The sequence below is a fragment of the Neofelis nebulosa genome, chromosome 5 (assembly GCF_028018385.1).
Source record: "Neofelis nebulosa isolate mNeoNeb1 chromosome 5, mNeoNeb1.pri, whole genome shotgun sequence".
In the NCBI taxonomy this organism is placed as follows: Eukaryota; Metazoa; Chordata; class Mammalia; order Carnivora; family Felidae; genus Neofelis; species Neofelis nebulosa.
Genome location: NC_080786.1, coordinates 90,751,255 through 90,778,637, shown reverse-complemented (window position 1 = coordinate 90,778,637; position 27,383 = coordinate 90,751,255). Strand labels below are relative to the sequence as shown.

Below are 27,383 nucleotides of genomic sequence, written 5' to 3'. Positions count from 1 at the left end.
TCCCTTCTGACGCTTGCTCCCCTCCATGGTGGCATTTGCATCCCTGGCTGAGCCGACATTGTCTGTCCACATTTCACAGGAAAGGACGGTTTCTGTTCCAGTATGACAACTATGGGTCCACAGCTGAGGACATTGTGGAATGGCTGAAAAAGTAAGTGGGGCGGTTGGCTCAGGGGTGTGTGCCTGGAGGGAGGGTACCCCTTCCCCAGGGCGGTCCCTGTTCACAGGGCTGTGGCTGGAGCTGGGAAAGAGAAGCAGGAAGGCAAAGGGCCCTTTGTGCTGCCACCCTGTGGTTTCTGGGTTGCTTCTAGGTGAGGATGGGGTCTTTGTGGGGTTAGGATATGGGAGCCAGGAGGACTTGGTGTGACTGTGGCCATGGTGACAGCATTTTAAATAGCGTTTCCCCCTTACTGTCTATCTGCTGGCTAAGGGTATATCTCGCCTTGGATGTCAGTTTTGAGAGAGGCCCCACTGCAGGTCTCTCTGAAAATTGAATTGTCAACTGAACACTTATTTCAAACATAATTCTGTGTTCGGTGCTGTGAAGCTGCTAGGAAGTACTCTCATAGCTTAGATTTGCAGAGTGCTTTGCCATTCATGTGCACTCCCCACAGATGCTGCTTCTTGGCGACCTTGTGTGCCTATTTGTAACGTGATAGATCCTTATAACCCAAAGTATCCCTCACCTGGACCCCCATCGTACTAGGCTTGTGGCTTGGGCATGACCTTGACTGGTGTGTTGAATGGGGAGTCTGTCCCCCCCACCCCTTCCCATCACGGGAGCAGGGGAGGGGGTCGCCTCTCCTGGCAGCCTCCTCGGGCCATCCCCAGCTGAGCACTTACCCTGCTTGCTCTGGCTTTACCTGTTATCAGTCTGGCACTTACCAGTCACTGCCGATGTATGGCTCTTTGTGCATAATTCTTGGAATAATAACCAGCTAACATTTTTTGGGCTCTACTTTGTGACTGACCCTGTTCTAAAGACTTCCTATGGATTCTCATGTAATCCTCAGAACAGCCTTGTAAGGACGACATTATTGTTAGCCTTATTTAATGAAAAAGGTAGCAGTGCAAAGCCATAAAGAGCTTGTCCAGGCTCCTGCAGGTGACAGGTAGCAGGGCCAGGCTTGCCCCTGGGCAACAGCAGCTCCCCTGAGTTTTGGCTGGAGCCCTCTACCCCTTCCCCAGTTGCCAGCATGGTGGGTCTTCATTGACATCATTCCCTGAGGGGCAAAAGGTTAAATAATTAGTTATCCGAAGATATGGAGGTTGAAAATGTGTATTTTCAGAATGGGAAAGGAGGATGAATTTTGTACCCTCCCCCGCCAAAAAACAACAAACTGTCAGATTCTAACGGTTGAATCTCTGTCTTCTGTTGTCAGTCCCCAGGAGAAAAAACACAGTGGAAGCACCATGTTTGCATAGCATCTTTTGTTTCTTGGAAGCATTTCCACATGTCTGTCCCCATCTATCACTCATTTCCAGCCCCTGCCCGGGAAGGTGGCCCCCCATTCTTGTGTATTCATTGTCTTAACCTGGGCCTTCACTCCCCTGGTTTCTTTTCTCATTTGATAATAAGCATGTCCTCTCTTCCAGCCAGACACATCTCACTCTGCTTTGGGAGAAGGTTTCAACAAATAGCCATCTTTTTTGTCACCAGAGCATAAAATCTGTCTGCTTCCCTCCCCCTTCTCTAACCTTTTCTGGTTTCAAAATATACTCCTATCTTTTCGGAAGGATAAGGTTTAGTTTTCTTTTAAATAGTGTTCAGACTTGCTTGCTAACCCTGCACAAGGGGAGCACGTCAGTGGAATTTCTGAGACAGGTGATTAGCTCCCCACTGGAGCCTGGCAGTTTGTTCCCCACCCCACCCCCCTCTGCCCACCACCATCCCACCTCCTCCACCACACTCTGCTCTGGACAGAGACCTGGAGACAGTCCTGGGCTGGTGCCTCCCCACTTCCCACCTCCTCCTTCCTCCCTCTCCTCACCCCACATGGGAACTTGGGAAGGAAATCTTGTTAGCAGCCCCTGGTCCAGCCCTGGTCTCCAGGCTCTTTGAGAAGGTTAGTAGGGTGACTCCAGGGAGGGGGGGTGCAGCATCGGGGTCTCCCTGAGCAGCCCTGCCCAGCTGCCCAACCCCCCATGATCACTTTGTCAGGGGCACTCATGGGGGCAGCCTCCTCCGGGGCATGGCTGTAGCCCACCCCACCCCAGCATAGCAAGGGTAGGTCCTAAAGGACCCCGCAATGAGCTGCCTCCTCTCACACCCCAGCACAAGCTAGTGATATCACTGTTTTTTAATTTTTTTAAATGTTTCCTGATTTTAGGACTCTCCAAGTGAGACACGTTATTATAGAAAAACTTACAAATATATTTAAACAAAAGGAAAGGAAAGCCTTTCCATCACCCCCACTGTAAGATTATGTGTTGTGATGTTTTTGTGAATTTCCTTCCAGATTTCCCCCTACAGGTACCCAGCTCTGTGTGTGATTTTTCCCTGTGCCAGATGTTATTTTTCTTAATTTTTTTTAATGTTTTATTTATTTTTGAGAGAGAGACAGAGAAGACAGAGTGTGAGTGGGAGAAGGGCAGAGAGAGAGGGAGACACAGAATCCGAAGCAGGCTCCAGGCTCTGAGCTGTCAGCATGGAGCCTGACATGGGACTTGAAGTCACAGACTACAAGATCATGACCTGGGCTGAAGTGGGACACTTAACCGACTGAGCCACCCAAGTGTGCCCCCCTCCCCCTGCCGTGCCAGGTGTTTTATGTCTTTACCGGTTTTGTCCTACATTTTGGTGGATAGCAGTGTTCTCACATTTCCTGCTTCCTTGCACCTCTTCCCTGGGCCTCCCTGTTGGTTGCTCAGGGCTTATGTGTGGCCAAGTGTAGAAGAATGGGAGTGGATCTGGCCTTGTTAATTCTCTGGATGACTTTCAGAAGACCAGGAGAGAGGAATCCAGATCTCCTTCCCACCGCCCCCAACGAGTGGCTAGCCACTGGGCACTGAGTGAGGCCAGGTGAAGACCTTGGGGTCTGAGTGTGCAAGGGCCCCAGCGTGGGTGTGTTTATCATGGCAGGTGGGACCCCTTTGGCCTTCCACTGGCTATGTTTTTCATTCTCCTCTCTGTAGGTTTCATGCTGCTGAGTGGGCTTGGCACGTAGAGGGTATATACGTGGCAGTCCATTTTGACTTAGCCACCTGTTTCTGCCTGTGTATTTTTATTCCAACCAGCAGTGAACTGAAAGTAATCACAAAGTTTTCTTGACTTCTGATGCTTATTGCATCTTCTCACCTGTGGCATGGGCACCTACCTCAGATAAGGATCTGATTTGTGTGAATTTCCTAGTCTGGAGAGCCCAGGAAATCAGAGTCACAAGATTGGAAGGGAATAGAAACATCAGTGAATCTGCCCCTAGAGTTTCCCTTGTAATGTTTGTATTACCTCTAGAACAGATATGGTTACCTACCTCAGTCCCACTCGAACACCTCAAGAGAGCAGGGCCTTGCCTCATGTTGAGGTCGCCCACTCATGTTTGAATGATTTCTATGATTTCAGTTATGAAGGATATGTAGGAACATTTGGGTAGTACTTTATAAATTTATAAAATATCTTACTCTAGACATTATCTGTCTAGATGTACCTGAGAGGTAAGGAAAGGCCTCCAAATACTTCATCTTGTAGGTGTCTGAGGTCAGGTTGGTGGCTTAAGCCGCAGAGCTGGTAAATGGAGGAAATAGGACTCAAACGCAGCTCTTCTGGCTCCCAGCATTGGTCTCTTTCCCTTTCCCTCCCATCTCTTGTAGGTAGAAGGTTCTTCTGTTGACTGAAGGTTCTTTCTCTGGAGCTTCTACTTGTTGGTCCTCCCCTCGGAGCCATAGAAAATAAATGTTACTTTCTCTTTCTGATGCAGTGTGAAATATTTGAAGATAGCTATTGTGTTCCCCATGTCCTCTCCATATTAAACACACAGTTCCTTCAACCATTCTTCTCTCATTCCATCATTTATTCAAAACACATCTCCTGGGTGTGTGCATCATTAGGTGTGGGAGGTACAGTGGTAAGTGGGAGCCCCAGTCTTCAAGGAGAGAGATGTAAAAGGCATAATTCAGCAATTGTGTTTGGCCTCAGACTTCTGCTCAATCCTTCTCTGTCTAGTGAGTGCTCTTGCCACTGTGCCCAGCTCTGGCAATCCTCTCCAGAGAGTCAGCTGTTGTCTACTGGGTGGGAGAGGGGCGTTCACCTGGCTGCTAGCCTGAGGGCCAGGATCTGAGTGCCTGGCTTTCAGGCTTTCCGTGTGCCCTTGTTTCTAGCCCCGGCCACAGCCCTGCTTCGAGGGGTGGTGCCTTTGCTATGGGTGTGGTTGTCCCCCCACCCCCTGACCGCACCCAGCACCTCAGGTCTCTGCCTTCTGTTTTGCTAGGTCCATTTCCTAGCTTCTAAAATTGCACTGACCTCTTTTTCTATCTTCGCCATTGTATTCTTTCCTGTTCTTTTTGCTTCTGTGGGTTCTTACTTTCTTCTTTTTAAGTCTTGTACTATTACTGTGGTGGTTTTAGAGTGTGCTCTCTGTGCTTAACTAGAAGTTTCTCAGGCACTTTCATACATTCGTACAGCAGCTAAGCCATGTCTTCTCCATTCTGTGCTGTCACAAGATGTTTAAAAGTTATTTTCATTTTTGAATAGATTCCATTCACGTAATAAAAATGATTCTTTAAAAAGATACTTAAAAATCCTACATTGACAGGTCTTGCTTCCATGTGTTTCCTTCATCCTGTTCCCCACCCCCCAACCCCCTAGAGACAACGACTTTGATTAGTTTCTTTATGCAGATACAAGCAAATGTGGATTACTAATTTTTTTTATCTCTCCCTATTTTATGCAAAAATTAGTATGTTATGGCCTGTTCGGTACGTCCCCGTGGTCTATCCACGTCCATGCATAGAGAGCTTTTTGTTCTTCATCATGCTGAACCCCCATAGTGTGGACGGACTGCAATTTATGTAACCATTTCCTACCAACTAACACAGGTTGTTTCTAGTCTTTGCCATGATAGATCATCCTACAACCAATACCTCAAACATACATAGTTTTGCATGTGTGCAGGTGTACTGGAAAGATAAATTCCCTAAAGTGGAATTAGTGGTATTTGGAGTCCAAGTATGGGAGCCTAGGTCTCCTGGTGTTGGTCTAGGACCGTCGTCTGGCTAGTGACCCATTCTAAAGCTTGATTTTGCCACCAGCCGCATCTGACACTGGCCGTGCGTGGGCTGGAAGTGGTTTGCCCTCTTACTGCTATTTCCCATTGCTTGGGTTCAGGGTGGCTGAGGCCAGAAGGGAGGGCTTCTGAAGGTGACATCAAACCCAGGCCCTCTGCGGGTTGGGAGTGGCAGGTTCCCCTCTGCTAGTCACACGGCGGGGTCGGCAGATCCCATTGTGTCAGCCACATTTTCTCTCATTATCTCTAGTTCTGGCTGCTGGAACCGTACACCTTTTCTCTACTGTAGGCCCTCAAAGGCAGGAAACGATGGTTGTCTTTTCACATTTGTCATCCTAAAGGGTTTTTTCAAGCGGCAATTAAGGTGCTCTGGCAAAGGTGCGTGTGGCAGCAAAGCAGCTGGAGCTCTGTGTCACCAGCAGTCTTGTCCTCAACTCTGGAGCAACAGAGGGCTCCTGCAGCCTCTCCCCAGAACATCTGGTGATGCAGATACCAGCATGCGGTCATCCCAGGTGGAAGCACGCTCCTGGGAGGTTAGACAGCTTCCCCAGGTTTTCAGCTAGCAGGTGGGGAGGAGGGATCTGGACTGACCTCCAAGCCTGACTTCCTGCTCCAGCGCTCTGCCTCTGAGAGAACTAGATAACTTCCTTCCAGTTATCCAGTTGTCTCTAGGAAGGATTAGTGATATAGTGTAGATGCCGTCAAGGTTAGGGTGTCCCTGATCTTGTTCCCCTTGGCCTCACTCTTCCTCATCACAACCTTCCTCCCATGCTGGTCAGTGAACACCTCGCACCACCCATGTGGCAGCCTCCCTTTCCCAGCCCCTTCCCCAGCCCAAATTTGGTCTTTCTCATACACTTGGCCTCTCTCTTTCCTCCATACCACTGCACATACCCTGCCCCCCCATTCTTTCCTCTCCCCACTCTCTGCCCTTCCTGTGGGGAGCTACCAAGCACAACAGAGAGCTTTTCCAAAAGTCACTTTTTTGTTGCTATTTATTCTTGCCAGTTTGCTGAAAGTTTGAAAGAGCTTGAGATGCTATCAAACCCCCAGATTCTTGGGAGGAAGTGGGGTTTCTTGAATTGCCTAGGGAGCTCTAGCTGAAAGCCACTATTTATAAGAAGACATCAGCTCTGCACTTCTGGGGCTCTGAGGGGAAGGCAGGGTGGGCAGGGCCAGATTGCTCACTCCTGGCTTCTCCACTGAGGGGTTTCTGGTGAGCCCTTGCAGCAGGCCATATGAGCCAGTGGGAGCTTTCACCAGGGGGCTGGATTTCGTAAGGGCTGCTCAGGCCCCGGGCTTGCTCTGAGCTCTGCCTGTTTTTGGTCTTCCAGTCCGCAGCCGCCACAGCCCCAGGTCCCCGAGACTCCCTGGGCAGATGAGGGCGGCTCCGTTTATCACCTGACCGACGAAGACTTTGACCAGTTTGTGAAGGAACACTCCTCTGTTCTCGTCATGTTCCACGCCCCATGTGAGTGGAACCTTGCTCCTGCCACAGCCTTTCCTCTCTCAGCGTAGGACAGGCACTGCTCTGGGACACGAGTCCAGTGAGCACTGGCCTGTTGGATGCCTCCTCTATGCCAGGATGCACTGGTGCCAGGCAAGGTTCCCCACCCCCACGGCACACACAGCCCACCCTGCATCACCATTGGAACAGTACCCATGTCCTCATCGGGCCCTGGTGTTCCTCACCTCAACCTAGTGGGCCTGAGCACGTTCCCCTAAGTCAGCATAAGTCGGGAAATGCAAATAAATTTCCCAGAATTGGAGGAATTAGGACTGGAGGGGTCCTGAGATACTACCTAGAACAGTAATCACCTCTAATCTAGGTGGGGGAAATTGAGGCCCCAATAGAATCTGTATCTTGCCCAGCAGCTGAGACGGCCCAGCAAGGCCAGGTCTGGAGCCTCAGATCCCCCAGCATGTAAAATGCCTTCCTTCTGCTTCACCTGAAAGTTTCATGCCCTGAAGTGGCCACAGTGGATCAAGGAAGGGAAATGTGTGTAAAAGGGTCTGCAATAATGGCTGGGAGGCCTCAGGAGTTTTCTAGGCGAGTGTCCTCCCCATCCTCTTGGAGAATGGAGAAATTGATTATAATTTGTTTCCAAGAGGGAGAAGGTTGCTCCTGGAGGGGTGAGCAAGGGGATGACAGCCCTGGGACACAGAGTTCCTAGGAAAGTCAGGCCCACTGCCATGGGTGCCCAGGGTCCTCGGCACCCTGGGACAGATGGGAGGCGGGCATGCTCTTCTCTTAGAGCTTCTTGCCAGCTCTTTGGTCCAGTGATGGCAGGAAAGAGATTGTGAAGAAAAACAAGCAAGAAATAACTACTTTGGGTTTATTTTATTTTAGTTTTTAAAGTTTATTTGTTTATTTTGAGAGAGACAGTACGAGCAGGGGAGGGGCAGAGAGAGAGTGAGACAGAGAATCCCAAGCAGGTTCCGCACTATCAGCACGGAGCCTGACATTGGGCTCGAACCCACGAAACCATGAGATCATGACGTGAGCCAAAACCAAGGGTTGGATACTTCACCGACTGAGCCACCCAGGCACCCCTATAAATAACTACTTTGTAGATCAGTGCCATAAACCGTCCTGTCCATAGAGGCATATTCAGTGAGGAGAATGCAGTATTAATCGTCGCAAGTGTAGGGATCTTTATGCTAACAGCGGTGTATCACCCTGTGGTGATAAAGTGGCTCCCCCTAGGGTCACCTTTCACCCTACCCACAGTGCCAAAAGGCAAGTATGATTAGCCCCATTTTACAGACAAGGAGACTGTCTCACAGAGAAATGGCACAAATTGTACATTGCTCTATCAGTCCTATACTGCTGAGCCCTGGTCTCCCCACCCTCCCCTTTCTCTGCTGTATCGCATGGGTTTGGTTAGTTGGGAGCTGTTCACAAGCAGATCACCATTGGGGATTTCCTCAGCTCCTTTCTTTCTAATAAGTGCCAGATTTTTAAGAGAATCAAAAGGAAAGTATTCCTATACCCTTTTTTCTGAATTTCTAGAAAACTGACAAAACACGCAAACAACTAAGTTTCAAAGAGCTTCCTGCTTAAGGGTGATGATGGGGCCTTGGGAGCACTTCACCCCAGCCCTGCCAGGGCCTTAGTGAGCGTGTCCCTGTGGTTGGCAGGAACTGAAAAGCTGCCTGCCAGTGAGCCCTGCAGCGTCTTCCTGGCTGAGATGTGCTCTCCCCACCCATGTCAGAGCTGCTGATGGAAGCCAGTCTGGCAGCAAGTTACATTGCGTCTAGAATTGGGATCACCCCGCCTGCATCCCTGTCCCAGCAGTACTGGCTGACTGTGATCAGTTCCTCCCTGGGAATGTCACCCCTGCGTGTCGGTCCTTGGAGCCTGCATCAAGAGAGCCTACCCAGCTCCTGACACAGTACAGAATGGTGTGAGCAGTGATTTGTGGTTTATGCATCTCAGCGTGAAGAGTATGGACCCCTTTGATGAATCCTGTATATTATTCCAAAACAATATGTACCAGATACATTGGAATTGTTTTGTTTTGTTTTTTGAGAAGGGGGGGTACAAGTGAGTGAGGGGCAGAGAGAGAGGGAGAGAGAAAGAAGCGGGGCTCACCTGAAGCAGGGCTCGAGCTCACGAACCACGAGATCATGACCTGAGCCGAAGTCAGGTGCTTAACCCACTGAGCCTCACAGGCGCCCCATATTGGAATTGTTTAATAATTGTTTATTAAGCCCTTTCTTTTTAAGAACCTGGGTTGCACACTGGGTAATTTTTGTCTGTGTTCTTTCTTGTAGTCTTTGGTTGTGAGCAGTCTGTTGTAGTAGCTGATGCTTACAGGGTCTGGGGCCTGGAACCTGTCTGTCCCTTCCCCTCTTCCCTCCCTGAACCAGAAGGATCTTATTCATTACTTCACCCCTCCCCCACCCAAGGTCATCTGTGGGCATGGAATAAGGGCTTAAAGAATGAGAAAACAAACTAATAAAGTTGTTTAGAGCTAAATTAGAGAAAGAGAGCTAGAAACCAGATGGCTCTTGTTTTCCCCATTAGTCATTGTTATTAATAAATATTTTGAAAGCCACCCTGCTCTGTGTAAAGCCCTGTTGAGGGGGCTCTGATTTCAAACTTAGCAAACGGGAGACGTCTGCGGCTTCTGCTGGTGGGTGTCTGCCTGCGAGGGCCCCTGCGTTCCCAGACGAAGTACCTGCTATCCCCCTGGCTGTGCACGTGTGTGGGTTTATTTCTGCTGGACCAGCAGTGATAGGGATCAGGGCAATAGCATGAGGGGAAACTTCCTGATGAGCTGCCTGTTACTGTTCCCATCAGAGGGGAATGGCTTCCCGTTGGATAATCTCTCTGCACAGTACTTCCGTATCCAGGAGTATGGTCTGTCACCTGAGAAGGGAGGGAATGCACGCAGTTTTGAGAGAATTCGGAACCCAAGAGAGGAAAGCCACAAGCACCGAGCTTTTGGCTGCCTAGCTGTACGTCTGATGCTGGAGTGCTCCCCAGAACCTGCAGTGCTTGGGAAACCACTTTTGTGGCATTTGACCTGGGAAAAAGGACAAACGGCAGGAGGCCAGGAGACTGGCAGTGCTGTCCTAGTTTTCCCAAGTGCATAAAAGGTGAATGCTGGAAATCAGTAGTATTACAGGCTTCCATCCCAGAGCAAACAGGAAGTGGTTTAGAAGCAGATCGTTTTGGAGGCTTAGAAGAACAAGTTGAGATCTTTCAACACAGGAGACCAGAGTTTCTACTAAGGACTGCTGGATGTGCTTGATTTGTTTCTTAGGACATGATTACTGAGTTCGTGAATTAGCACGTCTTTCTTTTATCAAAAGCAAATCTCTGTTTTCCTGACTGTATGGATAAGAGGGGCGGGATGGGGTTGCCTTGACAGGAGCACCTCCTTGGTGCTGAATGAATGTGAGTCAGGCCTGGCTCTGTCTAGAGGGTGGTACTTGTTTTTTATTCAACAGTTTTGTTAACACTCTAAAAAACAAGGCATACTTCTAAATCTGCAAGGGTTAGAGCTGGAAAAAGGATAGCTAGCTAAAATATTGAACAATTGCATTTAAGATTTTTAAAGATGCCAATAGTCTGAAATAGGGCTCAAACTAAAAAGCTGAATTTATTTTTCTGACTTTCTGGTAATTAAAAAGGGATGTATGTACATTTTATAAAGGGATAATATAGGAAAATATAGAGAAGAAAATTAACATTCCTGACACTGACTCCCAGAAAGAGTCATGGTCCCTCTTTGCAGTGTTATTTCTATGCACAGAGTATGTGCTTGCTCAATGTCAGATGCTTCCCAGTTCCACTCTGAAAGGCCAGGAAGAGAAAGGATCTTCAGCTTTCCACCTGACTGATGCCTGCCCCAGGTGGGTGCTCCCTGGCATCTGTACGTTCCAGAAGCAAATCACTTGGTTCTGTGCTTGAACTTTCACAGGGTACCTATGGAGCTGACCCCCTGGATTCTTGGCAGGAAAAGCCCCTGTTGTTGCCTGTTATCAAACCTCCAGTGGCCTCCTGCTTCTTTACTGTCTTTTCCAGCTTTCTTGCCACTTACTTTCCACCTCAGCCTCTCCTCTTGCCTTATTACCTTCTTTCCCTCACCCTTGCCTTCTAGCTGGAGTGGGTTAGCAACCTCACACAGATCCTTCTGCAGCCTCTACATCTGATGCCTGAGTCATCACTGAGCAAGTAAGCACAGGCTCAGCACAGTGCAGGGCCCTCCACCTATGTTAGCTCCAGTCTTGGCCCAGATCACACCGAGGGAACGACAGGGGCTGAGATTTACAAGCAGGTTTGCTCCGTGGACCTCGCCTTCCGGAATTGGGATGAGCCTCCTGGGGAGGACAGTCTGAGTGTGAGCAGTGGGCTCTGAGAGGAGGGTGTGTGCTGTGCAGTGTAGGGATAGAGTGGGGGCCTCACTCGTAGCCCTGGGGCAACCCTCCATGGCTCAGCGCTTCCCCCTTTGCATCCATCTGGCCTTCAGTGTGGGGCCTGGCATGGACGAGGGAGGCTGCAGCACCAGGCCCAGCTCTCTGACCCCACAGAGGACAGTGTCCAAAAAGGGTGTGGTGGCCGAACACAGACTACTGCCGCTCCTGGAGCCTTTTGTTTCTTTCTGCAACTTCTGAAGGAGAAAAGTCAGAATGCATTGTCCTCATCTTCTTGTCACTGTGTGTTTGGCTGCAGGAACACTCACCTGCTCCCCCCTGTCTGTGTGCCTGCAGCCCTGCATTGGGCCACGGAAGGACACTACCTGAGGGAGCGTCACCTACGTGGGGCTGGTAGAAGGAACAAAGGGGGGCTCACAGGGAGGGTGTCCCTGAGAAGCAGCTTGTCCCCCCCGTGCACCCCTGCCGCATCCACCTGCGTTCCTGGGCAACAGGTCCAGGGGTTTTCTTGGAAACGTGTGCTGGAGGCTGCTGGGCCTGGCCTGCCTTCCAGGAGCTGGGCTGTCTCCCTCGGCTCGGTAGCAGAGCCCTGTCAGACTCCAGATTTTCTGCTTCTTACTTTCTGTCTTATTCTCAATTAATATGATCTTCATAGAAAATCTAGAAGGTACAGAGAAGTATAAATGATCGAGGCGGAAAAAACCACCTACAATCCCGTTATCCAGAAGCAACCACTTGTCACTTTTTGGCGTCATTCTTTCTAGTTTATTCCCCCCCCCCCTTTTTTTTTTAATTTTTTTAATCAACATATAGGTAAATAGAGTTTTTTTCTGACATGTGTGGATTTGTGTAACTATCATGCTATAAAAGTCCTTCATGCTATCACTTTTATTTTTAATTGCACAAACAACATAAGGATAATATTAACGTTTTTATTATTGGCAGCGCAAGGTTCAAGGGATATAGAAGAATCTAGTATGAACAGTGAAGTCCCCACTCCCTCCCCTGAGCCCCTACCGGGGTTGACCATTGCTACCAGTTGGAACATCTTTCCCCTCCTTTTGTGCTTCTACCTAAATACCAGTGTTTTGAGTTTAGGTTTTTTATGTTAATAGTATCATTTCCTGTCTTCTTCTGTGGCTTGCTTTTTTTCACTTACCAGTGGGTCTTGAAGGTGTTTTTGTGTACATGTAGATGTTGGCATATAAATCTACCTCGATCTTTCCAACCATTGAATAGTATTTAATAATTGAGATATAGATTTTAAACCATTTCCTATTGATAGACATTGGCCACCAGTCTTTGATTAAACAGTGCAGTGAACATTTGTAAGCATATGTATTCGGGAACATGTCCAAATATTCGTGACTCACTCCTGAAACTGAAGTTCTGGACCACAGGATGAGTGTGCTTGAGCTTTGATAGATACTGCCAGCTTCCCTCCAGAAAGTCTTTGCCACACCTGGCAGTGTGTGACAGCCTGCATCCTTGCCAGCCACGGATACTGTCCGCCTTTTCAATTCCTGCCAAACTGGGCAAAAGGGCAACTTGCCCACAGCTCCTTGGCCTCTGGAGAAATTGAGCATCCTTTCATGTGCTAGTCAGCCTTCCGTAGTTCTTCTGTGAACCACTTATTCGTATCTTTTGTCCATTTTTCTGTTGGGTTTTTTTCTTCTCGAGCTGGAACTCTATACTTATCGATAGTAATCTTGATATGTTTTCTCACACGAGCCACGTGTTCTCTTTGTAGTCTGTTACTAGCTCTAACTTTATGGTGCCTTTCATTGTACAAAAGCTTCCTTTTATGTAGTCAAATAGTTAAGTAGAATATTTATGGAGCACTTACCATGGATCAGGCATTTGTTCTAAGCAGTTTGTATCTACTAACTCATTTGATATTCACAACAGATCTTAAGAGGTAGATATCATGATTATCCCTAATTTATAGGTTGGGACAGAAAGGCACCAGAAGGTTGAGAAACTGGCCAAAGGTCACTTAGCCAAAAAGATAGAGCCAGGATTAAAACCTGTACCCCTGAGCCTTCTGCAAGCCTGTCTTTCCCCATCTTGACCTCTGGGATTCATGGCTTGCCTGGGAAATCCATCCCTAGGTTATAAAACCAGTGCCCTGCATTTTGTTCTAATATTTTTGTTTTTTTCATCTTGTTCTTTAATTCCTCTGTATTCTTCATCTTGTTGTACCAGATGGGAAGAAAGGATTTAATTTTATTTAAGTCCTTTTTTCCATGCATGTTTTTCCTTTACATCTTTCTTAAAATTATCTTGTGTTTTCTTATGTTATTAAAAATTCTTTTTTGTACATGCTTTTTGTGGTCACATAATATTCCATTGTATAATGGCACCATAAATTACTTAGCCAGCACCATAATGTTGCAGGTTCGAGTTGTTTATACCGTATTTCCCCATGATAAATCACACTGCAGAGAACAGTTTCATGCATAAATATTTGTCCACATGTCAGATTATTTCCTTAGGATAGAAGCCTGGAAGAAAAAATTTAAAAGCTTGTTATCTACATTTTCCACTAATGTAAAGGAAGAGAAAAAAAAAACCACTCTCTTTTTGCACAAGAAGAGGGCTGTGTGATGGATGGAGGCATCCGTCAGTGTGTGAGCCTGCCCCCAGAGTGTCTGTGAGTATCTATGAGTCAGCTTTGTTGTGTATACAGCTAGAAGCTTTGAAAGAGCCCTGTGGTCCCTGGAGGAGCTCATCACAGTGTTAAAATGTGAGTGTGTCTGCTAGCATCTGTAGGAGCCCCACTTCCCTGACATGCTCTCAGCCAAGTTCCAGGCAAGGCAGCAGGAATGTGGATAGGAAAATCCAGGCTCCCTATAGGGTCCCAGTTACATGGGAGCTTTCCAGATTAATCTGGTCCCCTGGAAAATCCTGGTTCCAGGATCCAGGGAAGTCTCCATAGCTGATCTGTAATAAAATCATAGGTATAATTAAAGTTGGTGTAATCCAGAGGAATTGGAAAGCTTGGGGTTGACGGGAGGCTAACATTCCCACAGCCAGAAAAGAATGTGCTCGAGGAGTTGACACGCAGCCCCTGTGCCAGGTCATGAAAATCAGCATAAGTGCACTTACACAGATGATAAAAACCCAACAAGGAAGTTTGGCAGTAAAACTTAATGGCCTATCAAATCACAATCAGGACACTAAAACTCAGTGGGCTGGAGTCCTGCTTCTGCTCTGTAACCTCCTCCTCTGGCTCTCACGCAGCCCCCATGGCCAGGACATCCTGAAGGCCAGGCCCAAAAGGCTGGGGCTGGGGTCAAGGCAGGCACTGCCCAGGACCCACAGAGCTCCAGAACAGGTGGGTGCCAACAAGGGAGATGTTCGTCTGGCCAGACCTTTCTCTTCTTTGGGGCCTGGTCATTCTCCTTGTCATAACTCTCTTTACAGAGGTTTATTGCCTAGCCTTCGTATCTTGTTCAGGAAGCAGAGGGAACTGGTGCTGTAAGCAAGGGGAAGAGTACTCTAGGGTATGAAGGAGAAGCTGTAGAACAAAATCCATAGATGTTGGAGATTTCCAGAGATGTTTTACAGACCTTGTAAGGAGCAGAAGTGAATAAATGATGGGCAGGGGGTGGGTGTGTACCCAGTAACTGGCTTGGCTGCCAGTTATACTAAATAGTCAAACTTGCAACTATTCGGATGCAAGAATGACTCTTGCCCCAAAAGAACTTAGTCCAGTTAAACCTTGTGCGCACAGGTGTAAACCTGAACAGTATAGGCATGAAGTTAACTCATCCAAAATGTGTGTTGACTGCCATCCTCAGTACCAGGGATATGGTGGTGAGCTAGACACACAGCCAAGTCTGTACAGAGCTTGCATTCCAGTTGGAATGGACAGGTTCAAGTAAGAAGATGACTCCAGTTGTTGTTTTTTTAAAGTTTATTTATTTATTTTGAGAGAGATCACGAGCTGGGGAGACACAGAGAGAGGGAGAGAGAGAATCCCAAGCAGGCTTCACTCTGTCAGCACAAAGCACGAAGCGGGGCTTGAACTCACAAACTACAAGATTGTGACCCAAGCCGAAATCAAGATTCAGATGCTTAACTGACTGAGCCACCATAGGCACCTCCTGATTACTCCAGTTGTTTTGAGTACAGTTAAGAAAATAAATAGGATATTGGAAGAGAACATGATGGTGTGAGGCTCCTCTGGATTAGATGGTCAGGGAATTTCTCCATGGAAGTGACATTTGAGCTAACACCTGAATGATGTGAAAGTGGTCAGCCGTGCACAGACATGGGGAAAAGACATGTTCCAGGTAAGAGTACATGAAGACCCGTGAAGTAGAAGTGAGCTTGGTCTGATAGAACAGAAAGAAGGCCACAGGTTGCAGAGCAGAGGACAGGAGGGAGGTGACAGGAGCTGAGGTCGGTGGGTGGGAGAGTCAGATGGCGTGCAGTTTATGGCGATGGTAGAGTTTGGATTTTGATGTACCTGTAATGGACAGCCATTGCAAAGTTATAACCAAGAGAGTTTGATCTGATTTATGTCTTGAAAAGATGTCCTGGCTGCTCCTAAGTATCAGAAGACAACAATACAACAGTCACAAGGCAGTATGAAATTAAATGCCATGGAAATATATGAATAAGGACTTTGTGAGTAGAAGAGAAATGGTTGGTTTGGTGGGGATGGAATGAACCAAAGACTCAGGGTAGGGGCCGGAGCCTGGTAGGCACTGTGTGGAGATGCCTGGTCCATCAGGGCAAGGGCTGTGATGGTGAGGAGTGGGTGCTGACGGACAGAAGAATTTGGGGGGAATTTTGTGTCATGTGGACACAGTGATGGGAACTCCAGCCAGAAGATCCACCTCAATCCCATGTCAGGGCCCATCTCTGGCTCTAATGAGCTTGTCCCATCTGTCTCATTGGGCTGGCAAAGCCCAGTACAGTGAGCAAGTACTTTTATTATTTTAAGGAGAGTCCTGGGAGACCGGGCCGGAAGTCCAGGAGAGAGGCATGAGTGCAAACTAAAGAGGCTGGACATTTCCTGGCATATCTTCCACTTGTCCCTCCCATGTCTGTGATAGACCCTTCCTCCCAGTGAGCCAATTCTCAGGCTCAGAGTCCATCTCTGGCCCACCACGGATAGAAGCTAGCAGGTGATATGGAAGTCTATTTGCTACCCCAGCAGGACAGTGACATCAAAGGGCCAGAACTTGATAAAGGTATGAAGGTGAATTATCTTCAGGGGTCCTGTCACATTGACTGGGACATTTTGGAAAGAAATAGTGGTTTTCTGTCAGTGGCAGTGGCTGGCTTTTCTTTGTCTTCCCTCCCCTAGTCCCCAGTCCATTGCACTGCCCACCTTGACCATGGGCCCTGCTGGCACTGGCCTGACGATACCATTCATATCTTGTTTATGGGAGAGGGTGGTCAGGGGCGAGTCTCCCTGCCACTCCTGCCTTTTTTAGAGGCCAGTTGGAGCCTTGAGCCCAGGTCTCCACTGGACTGAGTGGGTGACCCCGGTCACTCACTTCCTCTTCTCCAGGGCAGGCTGAATTCTTGGGTGACAGATCAGCATTAGGAGTTCCTTTGAGCTTCCTTTTCCTGACTTCTCTTCATGCAAGGTGAGCCTCCACCGCCACAGTCAGGAAGGGCCAGTCTGGGAACGGGAGAATGGGTGATCCCTTGGGGCAGGCTGCCAGGAACTGTCAGCCTGGAGGCAGGCCGAAGGAGTGGGGGTCCACTTTAAGAATTCTAGAACCCCTTCATCCTGACCATAAGCTCCAGAGAATGACTTACTCCTTTGCTCTTAGTGAGAACCAGGAAAAAAAAAGTTCATTTTAGCATATTCCACGTCAAGTCAGTAGACTCTTCCGTAGAATATTCCATTACTCCTGACACATGGATTGGTGTGAATGGACACTTGACCCTGGACACCTGTAGGGACAGCTCTGTGCTCTTTTGCCGCACTTCCCATGGGAAAGAATGCCTTGGAGTTGGGCCTTGTGTGCCTTGGCTTTTAACTGGGGTCTGTGAGCCAGATAGGGGATCGGATCCCTATGAAGTTATATGTAAATTTGGACTTCATACGCATCAGTCTGGGAGAAGGGAAGGAGAAGCTTTTATTAAATTCTTAAGAGTGTCAGTGACCCAAGAAGGCCCAGAGTCCCACCCTGAGCTGAGGAAGATGCTCTCTCTTGCTGTTGTGGGTAGCTGCTCGCCGCAGGCAGAGGCCTGTGTGGTGTCCGGAGCTGGATCGTGTGTTTTCCATCTGGGGGACAGTTCAGTGAAGTAGAAATAGCACTGCATGCTATATATGCTTCAGGCACATTCTGTTAAATGGGTTTTTATAGTCCTTCCTGAGAACCTGCCTAGAATCTGTGTATGAAATTGTTTCTTTGGGGAAAACGTGTTTTCAGTTCTAGATAAACTTAACCAAAACAAAACAAAACAATCCTTTGCAACCTGATTGCTTAGAAAGTGACTAATGGCTTGTGATAGCACTAAATGTTCATTTCTGGCAAATGATGTTCTTATGTTTCAATGTCATGGTGATCTATGGTTCATGGCATCCTGAGTGGGCTGTAGTCAGACTATGAACCCACAGGTTTCCCTTATCCTTGGGCCCATTTGAGAAGGACCAAAATGCTGGTGCCACTGAGAATTGTAGTTGCTCCCTGGGCTGAATTCCATCAGGGACAGTTCTATCCACTGAGTCATCTCATGGCTCCCCAGAGTGCTCTGTCCAAAGAGGGGCTTGACGGCTCTGGCCTGGATGCTGCATGGTCACTTAAAGTTTCTACTATCAGTGTGTGGGTGGGGGAGGGGGGGATGCAGCATAGCCACTGTGGAACCCCTTGTCCCTGGGAGGAACGGGTAAGCGTGGACTGAGGAGGCTGAGAACAGGCAGGGGTGGAGGGGACATGTTTGTGTTCTGGTACCCCCTGGGACTGAGCTCTGCAGGAGTGACCTTGGAGAAGACAGGAACTTTTGCCCCAGCCAGGTGCTCAGATGGAAGCAGGAAAGCCCTTCCCATGGCTTGGTGGCTTCCGGAGGCTGTGGGAGGTCTCCTCTGCTAATACTGGTATGTCTGTCTGCCTCCCTTTCTCCCAAGTTAGCTACAGAATTGCAGTGCTGTTGGCTTCCACACAGCCATACCCCCACGAGAAGGCCTTCTGCTTAGCCTGCTTCAAGCTTGGCCCCCACACAGCCAGGTTCACCTTTCAGCTGTCCCGAGCCTGAGCCAGTCTGGACCTCCTTGCTTCACAGCCCCTGCAGTGTTAGAAGCCAGAAAGTACTCTCTACTAAAATGAAAGCCATGTACAAATGTCCTGACATCACCTATAAAAGTGTTTGTTTACTTTTTAATGTATCAAATTTTATTATTCATGATGTTACTGCATGTGTGTGGTTGGAGGAGAGGGCAGAGCAATCTTTATATGAAGAAATAGGCATTTGGAAATGACAGGCCTGGTCCCTGTGCCTGTCATATCATACATCCTCCCCTGTGGGGACAATTGGAATGTATTCTTGCTTCTGTGAATGCTTATTCCCGGTTCAAGCCTCGGGCTCCCTTTGCCCCTGGGGAAGGGGATGGCAGTGGTGGTGCTGGGAAGCACACACTGCCTGTGACTGTGGCCTCCAGCCACACTGCTTGGGTTCGCACCCTGGCTCTGTGACCTGTGGCTGTGTAAGTAGCCTTGGCCAGTCCCCTACCTTCTTGGTGCCTTAGTTTTCTCATCTGTAAAATGGAGATAATCAGGTTATACCTTGCAGGGCTGTTGTGAGGATATAAAGCTCTTATAGCAGTGCCTGGCACACAGGACCTATATATGTATATATCCAGTATAGGACCTATAGATACATATAGCCAGTCTTTTTCATGTAGTGACTTCATTTTTTTGCCTCTTGCACACCTTCCCCTCTCTATCAAGTGGATTAGGGAAAAGATTTCTTGCCTCTGAGCTGGTGCTGCTTCTTTTCTCTCAGGTCCCCCTGGTGTCTGTGAATAGGGCCCAGCTGTTGCACAGAGGCAGGGGCATCACTGGAGCCTCCATGCCATGGGGATGTTTTCTCTTGATTTCTTCCCACAGGGTGTGGTCACTGTAAGAAAATGAAGCCAGAGTTTGAGAATGCAGCAGAAGTCCTCCATGGAGAAGCAGACGTAAGCTTCCTTTTCTTAACCTCCCCACCACCATTTTCTTCTGAAGAATCAGTGACCTGAATCATCACAGTGACTTTCCCGCGCAGGCTCTGCAGCCACTTCCCTGATCCCTGAGGTCTGCGGGACTTCACTGTCCCTGAGTACACATGTTGTAGACAGTGGGGCCCGTAGCAGGGATGGAGCGGTGCAGAGAGACGACGGGGTCGTGTTCCCACACTGTCCATGCGGCCTCCGCCAGGTCCTGGCTCTGGGGTGAAGCCTCAAAGTTCTCTCTCTTTGCTCTGGGACCCTGGCTATTGGGAGCGACCACAGTCTACACAGCCTAATTGGCAGGGCAGATTTAAAAGTCTCATTTCAGCCCACAAATGGGAAATAATGCAGTTTCTAGTGTGCAGTCATTCCCTGGAATATATGAGCCCAGGGAGCCAGCCACTCCCAGTGAAACACTGGCAGGTCCCGGGCGGGTGGGGGGCTGGCATCTGGGCTCCTCTTCTGCCAGCACGGTGTCTGAGGCTGTCATGCATGGTTGGCCTCTCCCCCATCCCAGAGCTCTGGTGTCCTTGCAGCTGTCGATGCCACTGTCAACAAGGCCCTGGCAGAAAGATTCCACATCTCCGAGTTTCCTACATTGAAGTATTTTAAGAACGGAGAGAAATATGCAGTGCCTGCGCTCAGAACAAAGAAGAACTTTATTGAGTGGATGCGAAAGTAAGTGTGGTGGTCTCAGTAGCACATCCTGACTCCTGGCTGGCGGCCACTGGAACAGGCCTGGAGGAGACAGAGTAAACCTTAGAGGCTGCTAACCCTGGCTCAGGGCCACAAGAGCCAAGGCGGACTGGATTTCTCCAATTCTAAAGCCACCTCTGGGGTGCTGGCCACATGTTCTCACGCAGCACGTCACTGGTAGCCTTCCCGGATGCAGTTTCACCAGCACCAGTGCAGCGGGTGGCATATCTGTCTTCTTAGACCACCCCCTCTCCCCGTGACCTAGCCCCAGGCTTCCTCATGGCGTTTTATTCCATCTGCTTTGATGGCTGGAGGACACACACAGCTCTTCACACTCAGAGCTGAACTCGTTCAGGACCAGGTCTGCCGGTGGTTGACCAGGCCTCCGGTAATGTGTCCACGAGGCAGCCTGTGGTGGTCTGGGGCTGACAGTACAGATTGTGAAGAGCTCCCTTAGTGTATGTATTAGTTTGCTGATTTATCACAACAGGTAACACAGACTTGGGAGCTTAACAGCAGTAGTTTATTTTCTCGCAGTTCCACAGACCAGAAGTCCAAGATGAGACGTCAGCAGAGCTGGTTTCTTCTGAGGCCTCTCTCCTTGACTGTCTTCTTCCTCTCCACGTCTTCACACAGTCTTCCCTCTGTGTCTGTGTCCTAATCTCCTCTTCTTGGAAGGGCACCAGTAAGATTAGGGTAGGGCTCATCTCAGTGAATTCATTTTAACTTAACTGTCTCTCTAAAGACCCTGTCTCCAAGTACAGTCACATTCTGAGGTGCTTGGAGGCTGGGACTTCAACATGTAAATGGGGGCTGGGGGGTGGGTACGGTCACAACTCAGCCCATAACAGCCTGCAAGTCCAGAGAACCTGAGTAGCCTCATAATTACTAGCCCAAGGACCTCCTCCTCACCCAAGGTCTTTGGAACCTGCAGTTCTTAGCATTTCCCTGTCCTATGAGGAAGAAGAACCATTACACAGGTACCCTGGGAAATGGAGGAAGTCCCAGGCCTTGCTTGAGAGGCAGAAATTGTTAGGACGTAGTTAAGGAGACTTTCTCCTATCTACACCCTTCCCCCAAGATGCGTGCGCATACACACACACACACACACACACACACACACACACACCCCTTGAATATTTGGGAGTATTTCCTCATTTCAGCACTGGGTAGGCAGGGGAGCTAAAGTAAAAGAAGACATATTCCAGCCTTTGCTGAGGTCCCTGGTACAAAGCATAGTGTATTCTCATATGAAAACCCAAGACTTTAGAGTCAAATGTGACATGAGAACCAAGCAAAATAGCAGCATCTAGATTGAGTTACTTTGTTAGGACATTTGTGCTCAAACTTAGGAGTATATATGTGTCACATTGTATTGAGGTGCTTGTTTGAAGTACAGATCCTGGGGCTGCTGTCCCTGAAGCTTTGATTCAGGAAGTGGGAATGGAACCCACAGCCATAGTGTTTTGAGAAATACCCACTTACAGAATGGGAACGAAGGTTCCACTAGGTTCAGGAGAGACCCCTGGGAAGAGGTGGGTGCACTAGCGAGGTCCTAGTCTCAGCTTCTCCCACTTTGTCTTGCTCATCACTGGGGGCAGGTTCTCAGAATAGCCTGGCCTCCCTCTTAGGGATCAGAGGTGAGTGGTGGCTCACTTCCAGAAGGGACAAGGTACTCCCTCTTCTGGGTTTTCTGGCGTCAGAAGCAGGTTGCCATTCACACCTGCCTCTCCAGCCTCCCTCTGGTGCCAGAGCTGGTACCCTGGGAGGATTGAACAGGGTGGAGTTCAGGCAGTTTCTTGGTGCTTGCACTTGTGGTGGGAGAGTTGAGGGAATCAGGAGAGGCCTGGCTGCAGGTAGTGAGCACAGAGGAGCTGTGTCTGTTCTTTGCAGAGTCTCTCTGCTGCTGAGCACCTGAAAAGCACTGAGGGTAAAACATGGACTTTGGAGTCTAAGAGACCTGTGCTTAGATTGTGACCCTGGGCCACTTACTGGACCTCACTAAGCCTGTTCCCATCTGTAAAATGGAGACAACACTTTCCCAAAGACTCATCTAGAGAATTAAATTAGACTATTGTGCTTAGCACGGTGTGTGGTGTGGCAATACTCAGAGAAAGGAGGCTGTTTTTATTATTGATGCCAGCTGTTATTTGGATCTATAACTGACAGTATTGCCACATAAGTGGCAATACCTTCCCAGGCTTTGCCAATTGCTTTTGTATCTGTTGCCCATTTCATCCTCAGATCCTATGAGGTCAAGAGTTTTTATTCCTATTTCTTTGATGAAGGAACTTAGGTTCAGAGAGGTTGGCGGCCTTGCCCAGAGACAAATAGTAGTTCCTTTAAGAACTCGGAAAGAATTCTCAGGCAGAGCATGAACAGCAGATAGCTCTGAGATGGAGGACCGAGGCCTGTCACGCAGGAGCAGGGTGAGGAATTTGGGTGAAGCCGATGGTGTTTCCAGGCTTGTACACAAGTGTGCTGTGAGTGACTGAGACAGGCCCACCAGCAGGCCAGCCCGGGGAGGCAGGATTCAGGGATAAGGTAGAGCAGGGAGGTCAGGTGTCGGCCATGAGCCAGGGTTAGGGCAGGGGACCTAGAGAAAGAAAAGGGAGGAAGACAGGGTGGCTGGGAGGGGCCAGTCTTGGTCACAGGAACAGCAGTGCCATTGACCAAAATGGAGAGGTAGCTGAGGAAAGCTGGTTTGGGAGGTGTGGAGGAGGGGGAAGAGTGATCTATTCTGTTTTGTTAGGATTGGGGTCACCTCCAAGTGGGGCCTTCCAGCAGAAGTATCTGAAAAACACCTGGAATTAGGGAGCCTTGTTGAGAGGTCTGGGCTCAGGTCCTCCTCAGGCACAGGAATTATGGAAGCCATGTGGATGAATGGGATCTTTTGAGAATTGCAGGGCCTCAGATAGAACCTGAAGAGGAGGGAGACCCTGTGAACACTCGATAGAGGGGACTTTTGAAAGAGGAATGGTCCTGGGCTGGCTCAGGGCTGCACTCAGCTGGGTTTGGGGCTGGGGCCAGGGCTGAGGCCAGGGGTGGAAACCAGTGGTGTATGGGTGAAGGAGAGAGTGCAGGGGATGATGTGGCAGCACTGGGTGCAGACCACTCCCCAGAGACCCTTCTCAGAGAAGGAGCAGAGCAGTGTGGTTGTAGAGAGGGGGACAAGGCAACAAAGGCTTTTAAAAGACCCTGAGATCTGTCTTTTTTCTTTCTGGGTTTTTTTTTTTCAAGTTTTTATTTAAATTCTAGTTGGTTAACATACAGTATAATATTGGGTTTAGGAGTAGAACTTAGTGATTCATCACTTATATATAACACTCAGTGCTCATCACGAAAAAATACGGAACGTTTCATGAATTTGTGTGTCATCCTTGCACAGGGGCCATGCTGAGATCTGTCCTTTTGTGAGGCACAATGGAGGGAACTAGTGGACAGAAAAAGACTGAAAAATTAGAAACACACAGTGAATGCCTAGTATTTCTTAGGGCACATGGGCTCTTAGCAACTGTTAGTTGCTGGCCTGACTAGGTGCCCTAGGTACACTGTCTCTGCTCTTCATAGGGATCCCAGGAAATAGGTATCATCGTACTCACTTAACAGAAAAGAAAATGAAGCTCAGAGGGGTTTGGTAATTTACCTAAATTCACACAGGTGATAAGCAATCTGGATCCAGACCCATCTCACTCCTTGTTCCATGCTCTCTCCACCAGCGCAAAGCATAATGGAGGGTCCTTCAGGATCCCAGAAGAGGCAGTAGGAAGAGGGAGGGAGAGAGAGGGAGGGGAACCCAGGTGAAGGAGTTTCTGTACCTGTGGCAAGATGATGGCTGACACCTGGAGAGACTGCTCTGCCCTAAAAGGAGCTCAGGTCTTCCACACCATCACAAAATGGCTTTTTAATAAGCTCCTCAGAGGAAATCAGAATATCTTTGTTGATGGTACAGATTTATTCACATTGGAACACAGGTTTTAAATTAAATTTTAGAAAGGATGCAAAGTGATTTCTTCTTGGGTGCTCCTCTGAGCAGGTGGGGGTGGAAGTGTATGCCCTTACACAGGCCTCCCTTTATGACCGTCTCCCCTCCCTGCCATTCCTGCAGCCCTGAGGCCCCTCCACCCCCAGAGCCCACGTGGGAAGAGCAGCAGACCAGCGTGTTGCACCTGGTAGGGGACAACTTCCGGGAGACCCTGAAGAAGAAGAAGCACACCCTGGTCATGTTCTATGCCCCTTGTAAGTAGCTGGGGAGTGCTTGCCAAGGTGCAAGGTGGAGGGGTGGGCCAGACTGAACCAAGAAGATCCCTCTACCAGGGAACAGTGCAGCCACAGGCGGACCCTGGGCTCATCCCTGCTGTGTCAGGGCTCCTCAGTTTCATCCCAGGCTGAGGTCCTTCCAAATCCAAGGCCTCTTCCTGTTAGCTCTGTCAGGGTCTCTCTCCCTGTTTCTGGGGAGCCTTGCTCACATCAGTCGTAGAGCCCTCTGCTTCTGTTTGTGGCAGGGGCCTGCCATAAAATTATTCAGTCTCCTCATGTCCCTGGAATCTTCTAGGCTGCTTGTCTCCCACCTGCCAATTCCACCTACCCCTTGGCTCCTTCTGTCCCACCGAGCACTGACTTCACCTTCAAACCCTGGAATTTAGCCGACCTATTTTGGCCTCTGCTTTCCTGGTCTTCCTGAGTACCCCAGCCCAGTCCTCCTCCCTGACCTCCTCCACGTGGCTTTGATGCCATCGGGTTTGAATCTGTGGGAAAAGCACACCACATTTTTCTGAGCTAGCTTCCCCCTCTATCCCCCTTTTAATCAAAGTTTAAGTTGAGGAAGTGACACGTGTGATTGTGACCTTTGGATTTTGTGTTGTTCCATCTTGAAGTTAATTGATATTTAAAAGGGAAGGCTCTTGAATTTCCCACTGTTCTGTTGCCCTTGTCTCTCTCCCCCCGGTTACAGCTCAGCTTAATGGAGTGGGGATAATAAAGCTTCGCTCTACAGAGAAGCCAGGCAACTCAATCTAGTCATAAACCTGCTTGCTTGTAGCCAGCCCTCCTGTTGCCTCCCCTCCTGCCCCACTTTTCAAGTGTCAGTAATCCGTAAAGTCACTCCTCCCTCTCACTTTCTGAGAGGGCTTGCCTCCTGCCCACCTTTCCCAGCCTCAGACCCCTGCCCTCAGGCAGCAAAGTGTCCCTCTGTTTTTGCCTTTTCTTCTCCAGGTCAGAGCGGGACTTGGGCTCTCTCCATTCCTTGCAGAGCCTCTCACTGTCTTTGTCTGTCCTCATCTGTCCTTAGCATATGCCTAGAAGGCTGAGTGGGTTTTAAGAAGTTGTCTTCCTTCTGGGCAGAATGCCAGGCACAGGACTAAGACCCAGAAGATGTGTGACCTACCCAAGGCTTCGGAGCACTGAAGCGACAGAGCCCTCCCTGCAGCCTGGGCTGGTGCTCTTTCTGCCATAGACATAATTCAGAGAGTATGAGCTTTCTCAGCAGCAGTGAAACCCTGGCCACAGAAGCAGAGGTCCTTGACCAACCCCTGGGTGGACTTTAGAAAGTCCAGACTACATACTTTCCCCTGGGATCGCTCCCCTCTTTCCCCCAGATCTCTGGAGTCAGGACTCCTACCCCACTGGGGTGCTAACGACCTCCCTCACAGAACCACTGTGTGCTGGGTGGTATCTGGGGCCCAGGATACAAGAGAAGGAGGCATGGTCCCTGCCACAGCTCAAGGGCTTCACGGTCTATGTACTCTGGCAAGAAACAACTCGAAACAGCCCGTTCAGGGCTGCTCCACTGGACGACTCGGCTTCCATCAAAAGGCCTGGCACCTAGAGTTTCCCTTCTCTACTGCATGTTCCTGTGCCTGAACCCTGTTCCAGAGATGCTCATCAGGGAGGTGGATCTATCCAAAGGCAAATCTTTAAAAATTTTTCAGTTATGAAAATAATATATACTTATTTATATATAGTATATGACACATCCTTATGCTTATTTACATATAAAGAACCTAATAACTAAGAAAGATCACACACCTGATAAAGGTAAGTATAAAGTAGAAGCAAAAGCCAATCCCCATATCCTTCCCCAATCTCTACTCCTTCTCACCTCCCCCCATGTCCCCCACCTCCCATCTGCCTCCCACCTCCTGTCTCCCACCCACTTCCCACCTCCCCGACATGTCCCATACTTCCCAGCTCCCCCCATGTCCTCAAGCTCCTGCCCCCTCCCACCTCCCACTTCTTCCCTGTGTTTCCCACCTCCCACCTCCTCCTCCCACCTCCTCCTCCCACCTCCTCCTCCCACCTCCTCCCGGTTTATACAGAGATCTTCCTCTGGCTATTTCATTGTTTTCTCCTGTTCCAAGCCCCCTCTTTGCTCTCAGTGGTCTGGTCATGGTGACTGCCCTTCTTAGGCCAGCGTGCTGAGTCTTTAGCATTGGAATTTTCTGTCCTGTCCTTGGTCTTTCTTTCTGTCTCCCCACTCTGGGAAGTTTCTTTCCTTGCTACACATAGGTGGTGCCTTTTTAAAGAGCCCAGATTAAAAGATCATGCCTCGGGGCGCCTGGGTGGCTCAGTCGGTTAAGCTCCTGACTTCGGCTCAGGTCATGATCTCACGGTCCGTGAGTTCGAGCCCCACATCGGGCTCTGTGCTGACAGCTCAGAGCCTGGAGCCCGTTTCAGATTCTGTGTCTCCCTCTCTTTCTCTGACCCTCCCCCGTTCATGCTCTGTCTCTCTCTGTCTCAAACATAAATAAACATTAAAAAAAAAAAAAAAAAAAAGATCATGCCTCTTCTGGCCTACCTGACACCTCTTGGGAACATCTTCATGCCCTTCCTAAAACAGCCTCCTCTCCAGTTATTCATCTGCCATGCTCTTTCTTTTGTATAATGATAAAATTAGATGCACCAGAAGGTGATTAATCTGAGATCTAGATACCTTAAATTGATGGTAATAGGAATTTGCACTAGGCTGACAATTACCTTTATACATTCAGTAAGCAAAGAGCTTAGAAAGGAAAAATTAATAGTGATACCAGGTTTGGGGGAGAGGATAACTTCTTTCCAGCCAGCCTAATGCTATTAGTGGGCATCCGTGTGCCGCTCACAGGGGACCGCTAGGTGCTGCGAAGATGCTGCTCTGGTGAGCCTTGTCGACCAGCACATTGTGCCCTCTAGATGTTTTGGAATCTATAACCATCATTCCTCTATAGTGTGAAATTTTCATGAATTTGAGCTATTCTTCCCTCCATTGGGTCAGATTAGTAAAGAGTTCTTGTAATTGCCATTGAGGCCGTTAAAAAAATCATCTGTTAGTATCTGCCACAAGTTAGGCACTCTGTGGCATTCAGTTCTGATAGAACTCACATCCAGCCCAGCTCTCTTCTCTACACCTGCAGTGGATGTTGGGA

The 27,383-nt window shown here is 48.9% G+C and overlaps 1 protein-coding gene and 1 pseudogene across 1 annotated transcript in view; one reads left to right on the top strand and one right to left on the bottom strand.

Annotated features, from left to right (window-relative positions):
* PDIA5 (protein disulfide isomerase family A member 5) overlaps positions 1-27,383 on the top strand; it is a 93,408-nt gene that overhangs the window by 57,601 nt on the left and 8,424 nt on the right. Inside the window, exons 10-14 of the mRNA XM_058731167.1 lie at positions 80-151; positions 6,557-6,693; positions 19,184-19,254; positions 19,802-19,962; positions 24,089-24,219. Of these exons, the coding sequence (XP_058587150.1) occupies positions 80-151; positions 6,557-6,693; positions 19,184-19,254; positions 19,802-19,962; positions 24,089-24,219 (572 nt within the window). The remainder of the gene's footprint in view (positions 1-79; positions 152-6,556; positions 6,694-19,183; positions 19,255-19,801; positions 19,963-24,088; positions 24,220-27,383) is intronic.
* LOC131513294 (U6 spliceosomal RNA) lies at positions 23,324-23,385 on the bottom strand (annotated as a pseudogene).